The sequence below is a fragment of the Danio rerio genome, chromosome 7 (genome assembly GCF_049306965.1).
Source record: "Danio rerio strain Tuebingen ecotype United States chromosome 7, GRCz12tu, whole genome shotgun sequence".
NCBI classification, from domain to species: Eukaryota; Metazoa; Chordata; class Actinopteri; order Cypriniformes; family Danionidae; genus Danio; species Danio rerio.
The window spans coordinates 9995001-10008753 of record NC_133182.1 but is presented as its reverse complement, the minus strand read 5'-3'; the positions used below and the strand labels follow the sequence as shown (position 1 = coordinate 10008753).

Below are 13753 nucleotides of genomic sequence, written 5' to 3'. Positions count from 1 at the left end.
CCAGTTCTCCATGGGTTAATAAATTTGTTTTCCATTTAAATTTCCTCGTGTGATTTTGTTGTCAGCACAATCAACTAAGTAAAGAACAAAGTATATAATAGGAATATTTTATGCATTCAGATCTAGGATGTTAATTTAGTGATTCCTTTATTTTTTGAGCAGCGTATTTCAATTACCAAAACTAATATTGAATGTTTTTTCAAAATGCAGATGCGTCTACACCAGGGGTCACCAATATCGGTCCTGGAGGGCCAGTGTCCCTGCAGGGTTTAGCTCCAAATTGCTTCAACACACCTGCCTGGATGTTTTAAGTATACCTGGTAAGACGTTGATTAGCTTGTTCAGGTGTGTTTGATTAGAGTTGGAGCAAAGATCTGTGGAAAACCGGCCCTCCAGGAACAAGTTTGGTGATTATACAATATAATTTGTGCATACACAGACAAAAATTAAATACAATGTTTGGGATTTTTTCTAAAGAAGTTGTTACTCCACCTCATTTAGCGCATCATTATGTCATTATGGACATTTTATGTTATAACTAACGTGGTTCAAACGACAAGTCTGCGACAGAGAAACTACGGAGTTGGGGAACACTCATCACTACATCATTCTTTTCCCAAATATTGCATCATACTATGGTAGTTCAGCCACGAGTTACGTTGTTGTTTGGGAAGCGCACCCTAGAGCTGACAATAGTGATGACCAAGACGAAGATGTAAGACAATCACAGGGCCTGTAAATCAGATTTCAGTGACTGCTAGATCTGGTTTGTGTTTTGGGACGTCTGCACTCACTTGTGTCCGAGCTCATGAGCGATGGTGAAGGCCAGGTTGAGTCCGTTGTCCTCCGCCAGCACACACTTCCTCTTGGAGCTACAGGTGCCGCCCAGATACGCGATTCCTGAGGAGAAAACAAAGCACAGAGTTACAGTTGATGTCAAAATGATTCACCCTCCTGCGATATTTCCCAAACGATGTTTAAGAGAGCAAGGAATTTTTCACAGTATTTCCTGTAATATTTTTTCTTCTGGAGAAACTCTTATTTGTTTTATTTCGGCTAGAATAAAAAAGTTTTTCATTTTTAAAAAAAACATTTTAAGGTGAATATTATTAGCCCCCTTAAGCAATATTTGTTTTTGATTGTCTACAGAACAAACAATTGTGGTTCAATAACTTGCCTAATTACCTTAACTTGCCTAGTTAACCTAATTTAAATGTCATTTTAAGCTGAATACTAGTATCTTAAAACATGTCTAGTCCAGTGGTGCTCAACCCTATTCCTGAAGACCTACCTTCCTGCAAAGTTCAGCTCCAACCCTGATCAAACACACCTGAGCCAATTAATTAGGACCTGAACAGCACTTGATAATTAGAGGCAGGTGTGTTTGATATGGGTTGCAACTGAAATCTGCAGGAAGGTCGATCTCCAGGAACAGAGTTGGTTACTCCTGATTAGGGCTGTAACGATACACGATATAAAATCGAAATTGCGACACTCAGATCTACGATCCTGTGTCGCGGTGTGATAAGGGAGAATCGCGACACACCCCGTGACTACCTTTCCAATAACGTCACGCGTGCCTGCAAAAGTTGAGCTAGTTGAAGAAGAACGTGAGGAAACACTTTTTTTCCGCTCGACATTACGAGCACTGCTCCGTTAAGCCCTCGCAATTAGCGTTTAACCGGGAGAGCTCGCACGGAGCTCTTAGTAAGGGACTGTCTGAATGTGTCAGGAATATCAAAAACAAAACCAACTTAACCCCTCTTGACAACAGACAACGGCAGAAACATTGCCAGTGCTGTCAAAGCATTGTTGTTAATGTGGCTGCGCAGAGAGGAATGGGCGTTCACCAGATGCCCCGACTCCTCTGCAGAGGAAACTTTTCTGTAACCTTGCTGTGCGCTTTCTGTTTGAACCTTTGAGAGTTAACGTTACGTGCTGACTGACAGCGCGATGCGTGAGGCCAGGAAACAGGACGAAGCTTTCAGTTAAGATGAACACAGTTTCTATAGTTATACTTTATTTAGAGATAAAGGTATATGACTCTGGTTATAATCACTCTATCTTGCTGGAGTTTATAGCCGTTTCGCTTTACTTCAGGACACATGCCGCTCTGAAGGTCTAATCGCTGTTTTAAGTTATCCAGAGCTGTATGAATGTACAAATCTTTAATATAACAATAGCATTAAATATTACAATTGTAACAACACAGACAGCAACACTTTTGCATAATCGATACCCAGCTGATTCAGTCGTTTCATAAGAGGACCGCGCTTCTCTTCTTTTTTCCTTGTCAACATAAAGGCAGTGAGATGCGCCTTGTTTTCGGCTATGCATGTATGCACATTAATGCAATAGCATATTTAAACAACAAAACTGTTTACAAAAAGTCAACATATGCGTGCGTTGTTGTCTTTTCATCACGCAGCGCGTGCGAACCGCGAGGGAGAGAGAGGAAACCATCAGGACTTATTCTTTAAAATAGTGATTTCTATTAAAATGTAAAAGGTTTTGTTATAATAATAATAACAGCGGGGCATTAAATAAATGCATATTTTCCGTGGAGCGGGCAATTTGAGGAAGTCTGCGATTTTTATTTGACGGAAGAAAAAAACATGATTGGAAAAAACAGCCTATGCCGGTTATTAAAAAGGATCAGTCAGTATTTTCGTTTTGTAATATAAATTAATTATTTAAATGAAAATAATTTAGGGCAGTCCTATTTATTTTATTCATTTTATTTAAAGAGCCCATATTATGGGTTTTTGAAAATTCCCCTCCATGTAGTGTGTAACACAGCTCTAAGTGAAGTGAAGTATCCAGCTAAGGCTTAAATCTGTAAGAATACAGTGTTTAAAACTGTTGATTCATCTATAAAAGAGTCGAATCATAGTGCTTCAAACGAGTCGCCTTGATACCGACTCATTAGGTGTTTCGCCATGACGTACGAACGAAACAAAGTTTTTCACGTGCACGCGCAAACCCGGGAGATTTCAAACCTGAGGCCCCGCCCTCTGACGCAGTAACCCAGACACACACACACACACACCCACAAACACACGCACACCCACAAACACACGCACACAAACATGCCGGTCGATTGAAGTCACACTGCAGATGGATATATTGAGTCTCTACCCAAAGATGAAACATCAGCATTATAACCAAGCAGTTGGAAACTTCTGGAAGCTACATGCTACAAAGAATACTTCATCTGAGTTTGTTAAAGGAAGGATCAGTAAAGAGTAACTGATGGACGTCAGGATGGGTTTCTTCTTACATTTCTCAAGTGTAAGTACGTGCGGTTAAAGTTGTTGCCTCGTTTACTCTAGCTTGCAAATGTATTTAGTTGTGATTTGTTACTTGTAACCGCGTGTACTGTATCAGGTTAACTGGATATATTATCTTATCGCGTGCAAAGTCACGTTAAAAACGCGACGCGTGCTGTTTGTTTATGGAGCTCCGTGCTAGAGTTCTGCTCCCGCGATTTATTCGGAAATGTATTCCCGTGCCGCAGAAATCTGGCGCGGGGAGAGAGAGAGAGAGAGAGAGCGAGAGAGAGAGCGAACGAACGAACGAGCTTTGTGTACTTTGTGCTGTGTGTGTGTTTTTATACAGACAGCTTGGCTGTCTGGACTGTATACTGGGTGATATTTGGTTGTGTTCTCCGCTCTAGCGGGACCGGGCGCGGCGGGCAGAAAACGGAGCGGGTTCTCAGGCTAAAACCTGGCGGGTGCGGGCTGAAGCGGGAGCGTTGTCATCCGGAGGTGTGTGTGTGTTTTTGTGTGTGTGTGGTTTGGCGAGTACACGACTGTCTCCTTCGTTCGGTTATCCGTGGCACTATCCACTCGCCATAGTGTGGCAGCTAAAGTCCACGCCTACACTATCGAGCGTGTATGAACTGTGATTACTTTTTAAATTGCTGATTAGCTATTGGCCATTTCCCTCTCTGACTGAAGGCAGTCGACCAATCGCGACAAACTGTCATCGGCCCAATCAGCGCAGATTAGCTTCGCGCTAAGGAGGGGTTTGGGAACAAATGAATCACTGGACGATTCATACAGGAGTCGCTGGGATAATTAGATAAAAATAAATGCAGATTATAAGACCATGAAAGTGTTTTTTGACCTTGCATGCATATTAGACTGTTGTTGGAGACCCTTACAACCAAGATATGACCTTATTTCATGTATAATATGGGCTCTTTAAATTATTCTGCTCTTCTGTGCTAAACACTGCAGGTGCGTGAAGATGCTCTGTTGTTTTGTTCTGTTATTAATATGCTAGCATTTAAAAATAAACCAGTAGCCTATTTTAAAATGCAATATTTATTGTGTCAGACACAAAATAGACACGTCAATTTGTTTAATATACAATTAATAGTAATCTGACCAGTTAACCGTTATTATAATAACCGATTAATGAGCGGCGGTTGTCTGTTAGCAAAATTAACCGAAATGAGCATCCCTAGTAGCTATTTAATTTACTTTTTCTATGTAAGAGAACTTGATTGAAAAAGAATTTTCAACATGCTTGAACCATCTACACAATGGAGTTTAGTTCTGTTTGGTTTTTCAAAAGTATTTTGTTACAAAGAAAACAAAAATGATCTAATTTTATTTAATAAAAAATAGTTTTAAAAATCTTTTTTCCCCACCCCACACGAAAAAAAAAATCGTGATACGAATCGAATCGTGGGTCAAAAATTGTGATACGAATCGAATCGTGGGTTTGGTGTATCGTTACAGCCCTACTCCTGATCTAGTCAAATATTATGTACTGTCATCATGGCAAACCCCTTAAACCCCAACGCTTTGATGCCTGAAAATACACACTGACTGGAGGTTTCTCTGCTGCTGCTGTTGTTGTTGCAAATCCCTCTTTACTAGCTTTCTTTCAAATGTCATACTTGAGAGGTTTGTAATATAGGTTTTGTTTTAATGCAAATTACACTCATTTTCTTTGTCTCCTTGTCCTGAGGAATAACAACTGATTCCTGGCAAGATATAATCATTACCTCAAAGACAAAAACAGAGCAGTTTTGGACACAGACATGCTGTTTATTTTACATTAAATATCAAGTTTCGTAACTCACTGGATAATGTTGTTATTGCGAATGCTGTTGAAAGTGATAATGGGTTTGTTAATAAAGCAACGATGATTTGTGAAAGACATTCAGTATTTTTTTTAAATATTTTTGTGCTAAACTAAAGTAAATATGATATATTATAAACATTAATTTTTCATTCATTCATTTTCACCTTAGTCCCTTTACTAATCTGGAGTCGCCACAGCTGAATGAACCACCAACTTTTCCAGCATATGTATTCCCAGGTGAAAAAAAATACATAATTAAATGCAATTACAGTTTTTTACAATGGCTATGACACTTTTTTCAATACATTTAACAAGTTTGCTAAACTCTTAACGCAGCAACACACCTAAAATACACAATTGGCAAAACAGTTAATTTCATGCTCAAAATCACACATTATAAACTAAACCTCAAAACTACTTTTCAAAATACTATAATAAACGAACACACCATGTCTAACAAAACACTGCAATCATGTTTCAAAATGAAATTATTGTTCAAAACACAAACACATGTTCTCTTCCAACAGAAACATTCAGTCAATCAGAACACACTGACAATAAAAACACTATCATCAGCTGACATTACAGAAACTCCATTAGTTTATGTGTCAGCTCTGCCCTTATATTTGAAGTCTCGTTACAGTTTTGTTTTGTTGGGTTAAGTAAATGCATGCATTTTCTTTCATTTACGGCAAAAATTCTATACAAAACGAAGAAAAAAAATTGCTTTATAAAATTTACAGTTTATGTAAAAAAAAAAAAAATACAGACACAGAATTTCTGCAGTACAGACTTTTTTTGCAAAAGGACATCAATGCAAACAGAAAAAGCACCACAATTATAATAAAATAACAAAGTAATCTTCTATTCTGCCCGGTCTTTTGCCACATGTTCTCATCCACATTATACTTGATATCTTCTGTGGCCCGGCACGGTAACTGTGGCCCTTTGGCCTATTATGTTTTTCCTACGGCGACATCCCCAGCCTTGTCAACATTGAAAATTTCATGTGGTAGTTGATTGGCCTCTAACTTCATGACTCTCTGAAAGTAATTAGACTCCGTGTATGCAAATGCTGTACTGTATATGTACTGTATGTACTAATGAACTCCAGGTTTAAAGAGTAGTTTACTGCAAAACACACTGTGTATAGTACAGTAATGACTGTATTGCATAATCTTACATGGACGTATTGGTGACAGAGTTCTTTGATGTTCCTTTCAAAAACCTCAAGAGTCCTCTATTAGAACATATGATCATGTGATTGGAAAAACCAAAACAAGACATGAGTGTGCTTATATATATATATATATATATATATATATATATATATATATATATATATATATATATATATATATATATATATATATATATGTATAAAATATATGTATAAAATAAATAAATAAATATATATATATATGTATATATATATATATATATATATATATATATATATGTATATATATATATGTATATATATATATATATATATATATATGTATATATGTATATATATATATATATATATATATATATATATATATATATATATATGTATATATGTATATATATATGTATATATGTATATATATATATATGTATATATGTATATATATATATATATATATATATATATGTATATATGTATATATATATATATGTATATATATATATATATATATATATATATATATATATATATATATATATATATATATATATATATATATATATATATGTATATATGTATATATATATATATATATATATGTATATATGTATATATATATATATATATATATATGTATATATATATGTATATATGTATATATATATGTATGTATATATATATATATATATATATATATATATATATATRTGTGTGTGTGTRTATATATATATATATATATATATATATATATATATATATACATTTATTTGTTTATTTATTTATATAACCGCAATATGATGTTTCGCATTGGCAATTGAATAAAATACAGGGAATATATTTGTGTTTCAATTCACAATTAGAACAGCTGTTCACTTTGACCTTATCCTATATAATTTCTGTTTAGAACATGGTGTTATCTGTTCTGACATACTGTGTTAAAGCATTTGTAAATTTGACTGTAAAATTACATTGTTTTGTTCTTGGTTGTGCTTGTGTGTAAAAGAAGTTAAAGCATTTTAAATTTGTGTTAACTGGATGCATTTTGTGTCAAAACAACAAGAAATGTGTTAATTGTATAGCCCACGAAGACGGATGTTGTGTTAACTGTGTTAAGAGTTTAGGAAACTTGTTAAATGTATTGATAAAATTGTCATAGCAATTGTAAAAAACTGTAAAATACACATAAACACCCGCAAATACATTTTTAGTACATTGCTATTTTTTGTGTTAAATAAAAGTTTGATGGTTTTATACGATAAATATACTAATTAAAAGTATGTTTATACTTCAGTAGGACTTTAGTACACTTGACAAAAGTATATTAAATACCATAATACTAAAATTAATTTTTAGTGTACTATAATAAAGTACACAACAGAAAAAACATCCAAAAGACTTTTATTAGTGTGTTTTTCAAAAGTGTGCTTTAAATGCTTTAAACATTAGTTGATTTTTAGTACACTGTTTACATACTAATCCTAAGTTTAAAATAAGTTAATATGTAAAAAATCTATTACTAATGTATTGTAGTAGAAGTACATTTTCCCAAAAGTTGTACTTAAGTACACTTAATGTGAATGCATTATTATCACTAACTAGGGATATAACAATATTGTAAATACCGTCTTACCGCAATAGTAATTTTTTTCAATATTACCGTAGGCGCATGACTCAATAAAACTATATTTCTGAGAAAAGTTTGCTTAGGCGAATGAAACGAACGGGAGGTAGCGAGAACTACAATTCCCATCAGCCTAGGCGTGGCCATCATCCTGTGCGGTCTGTTGTCACTACAGATCCAGTAATGGGGAAATGGAGTGTGCTGCTAGTAGCGGGGATGAAAAAGAGCTGGAAAGGATCGAACCTAAAGCGGGTTTTAAATTGGATGTGTGGAAGCATTTCGGTTTCTTTTTAAAACGATACGAAAAAGTAGAAAAGGTGACAGACAAAGAAAAAAACAGTATGCAGGCACTGCCAGACTGTGGTGAAATATAAGTCGGGGAATACGACTAAAAACAGTCATGGGGACTGCAGAACACGGCACACTTGTTAGATTGATGCAGACATTGACTTGTACCGCAAAGAGATCTCTATCTCACTCATGTCTAGTCCTCTCAAGTGGTGGAAAGACAATGCACAACGTTACTCACTGCTGTCAACCTTGGCTAAATCATATCTCTCTGTCCCAGAAACCTCAGTCCCAAATAAGAGTTTTTTTTTTCTGTTGCAGGGGACATGCCCAGAGATCCCAGCTTTTACCAGATTATAGTTATATGATAATTTTCCTTAAAACCCATCTCTATCTAAGTGAGTGAGTGATTAAATGTTAAATGTGATGAGTTTTCAACAATACTAAATTGAAACTTTATTTTTTTTTTATATGGTTTAATAGTTTTTTGTTATTAAAATTGAAATATTTAAGTTCCTGTTTCGAAACTTACAGATAGATGGCTAATTTGTATGTCATTGATATGTTCAGTGCTTTTTTTCGAGTCTTTTCATTAATTTTGTTTTTCCTGTAAATTATTCAATAAATACCGTACCGTGCCATTCATACCGAGGTATTATCGTACCGTGAAATTCTGATACCGTTGCATCCCTATCACTAACACTTAAGTTGATTTTGAGTGTGGTAATTTTAAGTTTACATTAAATTGACTTCATTAAAATCTATTAGTAATGTATTGTAGTAGAAGTACATTTTCCCAAAATACGTTTAATACAGTATTTAGCACCTTTTTTTTTTACAATTTGTATATTCTTTTAATATATTACTAATATACTTTAAATTAGTCATAAATATATTTACATTTTTAAAAGTAGGGTATTTCTAGTTGTAACTTTATTTTTAAATACAGATATAGTATGTTAAAAGCACATTTTAGTTCAATTTCATGGTGTCTCAAAACAGCACATTTGAGTACACTTAGATGGTATTAAGTTCATCTTAACATATACTTAATACTATCTTTTAGTACATTAAGTACAAAATTAGTGTGTGAAATTAGAGCACTTTTAGTACATCACTAAAAAGTATAATTAGTGTACTTAAAGTGTATTTTAGCACACTGCTTTCACATTTTGTATATTCTTTTAATAAATTACTATTATGCTTTAAGCTATTCTTTAAATATATTTATAAATGTTTAAAATTAGGGTTCAAGTGTATTTCAAGTTGTAACTAAATATATATTTTATAAAATATAGATATAGTATGTTAAAAGCACATTTTAGTTCAGTTTCAGGGTGTCTCAAAACAGCACAGTTGAGTACACTTAGATGGTATTAGGTTATCTTAACATATACTTAATACTATCTTGTAGTACATTAAGTACAAAATTAGTGTGTGAAATTAGAGCACTTTTAGTACATTACTGAAAAGTGTACTAAGTATACATAAAGTGCATTTTAGTGCACTTTTTTTTACCTGGGTAACGCAGCTGATGCCCTTCCAGTGGCAACCCATCACTAAGAAATATCCATACACACGCATTCACATACATACGGACAATTGAGCCTACCCAGTTCACCTTTATCCCAGACCGCGAGGAGGACAGAGAATGCGTCCTGTGAGAAATTAGATGCTTTGTCCTTCTTGATGGTCACGTGACCCTCACGCATCTTTAACCAAAAATTGTTTAAACATTACAGCATTCATACAGCACTTTATTGTTTTTCTCCTTTTCACAATATATACTAAAGTCTTTAGAGATATACGTTGCAAAATATAAATAAAACTAATTTTAATACGAATTTCAGGAAATAAACACCCTTAATGTGTTTATTCCTTTATTAAGATTTTCATGGTAATGTGTATATTCACCATTTCATGTAGGGAAACTCCTGAGATAAATAAGTTATATCTTAAATATGAACGTTAATAAGAAACCTATTCTGAGACCTCTAGAGCAAGTTTGTTGCTCAAGTCTGCATCCGTACATCTTCGATATCAAAACCACATACGGGGAGTTTCACACGTCCTCGAGGACGCAAGATCGCTGAGAAATGCATATTGAAAAACAGCCAGTAACAATGGTTTCTAAATGAGTCAGCTTTCTTGAACAAATAACTTGAATAGACGATTCACTGAATCCCTCGTCAGGACAGGGATTTGCTGCCACCTACTGGTGGTTTTATATATTACAGTTTTTCTCAGTCGCTTTGATGCATTTCTCACAACACTATTTACACTTGCACAACAGTTAATGCATTTCTCAAAACGATTAGTCATTTGTGCACATCCTAGTAGCAGTTTCTCATTCCTTCCAACAAATTGCAGATGCTTTTGGACGTGCATCAATTGCTTTCATACAACTCTCTGCTGTTTATAACATTATCATTCGCTTTTGTCATGTCAGTCAAAATGAACTAAACTTGTAAATGCTGAATAGTCACTCCATTTAAAACTAATAGTCCTCATTTCATTACTTGAGATATTACATACAAAAATGTTGAACTAGTTGTCAAAATCTTTCTAGCAAGTTTTATGAAAATATGTAAATCTTTATTTTCCCAAAAATGTCTTTAAAATTGAACAATTTGATGAATGATTTACAGACCTGTGTATGTTGTAGGCTCAATTCCAATATGCACTGCAATATTGTTTACAGTTGTGCACAGCTCTACCCAAAGGGAGTTTATGTTTGTTGTAAATAAGGGTTTATTTATTATTTTGCACAATGCTGTGAATAAATTAGAATTGCAAAGAGCAAATGCAGTAAAAATGTGAAACATAGATATTCAGTGTCTTGTACTCTGATACCTCACTAAATGCAGTGATGTCTCACTTTACTGTAGTTTTCAAATGGCTGAGCTAATAGTATAAAGTGCTGTCTTGAGCATTTTCAGGAAGTGTCACCAAAATCTGACTTTCTTTGCATTGGAAAAAATTGTACAGAGTAAACTGTCATAATGAAAACATGACTAAGCCATTTGACCATCTTGTTCATAAACAGTGGTGTCAGGACTTTTCATTTTGATGACACTGACACTTTCATTGACATCAATACTTGCTTTTGAGGAATGAACTATCCATTTTGAGCATGTGACGAGCTTTTGCAGGTTATCAGCTAGGTTTCACAGTTTGTACTAATTGTTTTGAGAAATGCATTAACTGTTGTGCAGAAATGCACTGGTGTTGTGAGAAACGCACCAAAGCGACTGAGAAAAACTGTAATATATGACAGCCCTAAACCAGCCAAGACAACACAAAAACACAATCAGCTAAATATAGAAATTTGACTATGAAAAAAAAATTGTAATAAACATTGAGAGATATCAGTTTTTATTTCAATTTGCCGCCCCTATTTGCTTCAGTTGAAGTCAACATTGTTAGCCCTCCTGTCCTACTTTGTTAAATATTTCCCAAATGTTATTTAATAGAACAAGGAATTTTTCACAGTACTTCCTAAACTAGTTTTTCTCTTGGAGAAAATCTTATTTGTATTATTTTGGCTAGAATAAAAGCAGTTTTTTTTTTAAACCATTTTAAAGATATATATATACATTTGATAGTCTACAGAACAAACCATTGATATACAGTGACTTGCCTAATTACCTTAACTTACCTAATTAACCTAGTTAAGCCTTTAAATGTCACTTAAAGCTATATAGAAGTATCTTGAAAAACATCTAGTCAAATATTATTTACTGTCATCATGACAAAGATAAAATAAATCAGTTATTAGAGTTATTAAAACTATTATGTTTGGAAATAAATCTTTTTGTTTAACAAAAATTGGGGGAAAAATACACAGGGGGCTAATAATTCTGACATAAACTGTATATTCATATTGTAAAATGTGATCTTCCATATGCTCAACCACTCAAACATGCAAATTTCCTCCTGCTTTATTCCATGTTAAAGTACATCTGCTGGACCAAACTGCAGTCTTTGCCGTCCAGAGCACTTTTATTTTTTGTAAACATGAGCATCTGGGCTGAATTCAGTCTCTAGTTATTGATTTCACTCACGGCGGTCAGAGGCTAAGTGAAGCTGTCTGGGTTTCGTCCAGTGTCAGACACAAACCAGGTGCTTTCACAGGAACACTGGAAAGGTGATAGTCTGCAATATGACGTAGACTTTCTGATGTGACTGATCTGTGGTAATGCTCAGTGATAAAGGTTTTGACTCATTTTTGACATCTGTACAGAAAGCAGTTACGTTCAAACCAGGCTCATTGAAAATACACACCTCAGCGTACATTTTTGCGAAACCTGAACTTTGTAAATTTCACTGCATGTTTCAGATGACAAATCCACTAGAGGGCGCTGAGTGTGAATCTGAAATGCATTCTTTAGGTGACATTTTGTTGTAGGTTTCAGATGACAAATCCATTAGAGATTCCTGTGTGCATTTTTGCCTGAAATACATTATTTTGAATAAATTTTTTCACATTTCATGTAACAAATCCATAGATTTATAAACTAGATATCGCATAGGGACCCTGAGCATGAGTCTATAGCGCCGCCACATTGGTACAGTGCTCCCAGGCCAAGTGTCATTCAACCGCACTAGTCAACACAGTGTTATTACGTGAAGATGCTGGACTTTAGTCCTGTCTACGGGTGTAGTAACGAGCAAACAAAGAAAACAAAGCACAAAGGCAGAACATTTCATAGGTAATATTAAGTTTTTTTCTGTTTTTGTATGTTCTGAACTTTTGTGCTAATCGGATAATGTTATTGATGATAACAGTCACTTACTGCATTCACTATAAGGCAAAGCAGCTCCAACTCGCACTAAACACTCGGCTTATGCTAGTTTTGTTGAATAAAATCAGCAAACAATGCAAAAGAAATATGACAACGAGATGCTGAGGTGCCAGAAACTTGTATTATTGTCGGCTAGTGAAAGAGTCGTTCGGGGGATTCATTCACAAACGAATCGCTCCCTCCGTCAGTATGAGAAGGGAAAGCAGGAGAGGAGGTGTGTTTCAGGACATGATTAGATCAAATTTAACAGGGAGGGTGAATAGTACATTTCTGTACACACAAACACAAGCTTTTTGTCAGGAATGCCAGTGCGATCACTGATCCATCAATGTAGTAATTTTCGTAATTAGAAAAAAAAATTATATATTAACATCCAGGAAAACTCCCGATCATAGATACATGTGTATATGTGTATATCTCTGGCTTTGGATGGCCACAGTCCTCCACTGTATATTGGTCCCGCATTCATTTCAAAGGAGCGCTACCCTGTAGCAAGATGGCGGCGCTATGGACGCATTCCGTCCAATAGACAACAATTGGCCAGGCGACATCTAATGTATAAATCTATGTAACAAATCTACTAATCGATAGCTTTGCGAAATTAAAATATGTTAGGGTATGTTTTGTTACACGTTTCAGAAGACAAATCCATTAGAGGACACAGTGTACATTTTTGCAAATCTGAAATGTGCTACTTTAAGGTAAGGTGTTACTTTAAGGTATGCTTTGTTGTACATTTTTGACGATAAGTACACTAGAGGGCGCTGT

At 34.7% G+C, this 13753-nt stretch overlaps 1 protein-coding gene across 5 annotated transcripts in view; it reads right to left on the bottom strand.

Moving 5' to 3' along the window:
* Positions 1 to 13753, bottom strand: part of adamts17 (ADAM metallopeptidase with thrombospondin type 1 motif, 17) — a 334091-nt gene that overhangs the window by 189029 nt on the left and 131309 nt on the right. For all 5 annotated transcript variants that reach the window (XR_012383118.1, XM_073908056.1, XM_073908057.1 and 2 more), the window contains exon 8: positions 795 to 900. Coding sequence is in view for 4 of the 5 variants with exons in the window: in XM_073908056.1 (XP_073764157.1) it covers positions 795 to 900 (106 nt within the window). In the remaining variant the exon portion in view is untranslated. The remainder of the gene's footprint in view (positions 1 to 794; positions 901 to 13753) is intronic.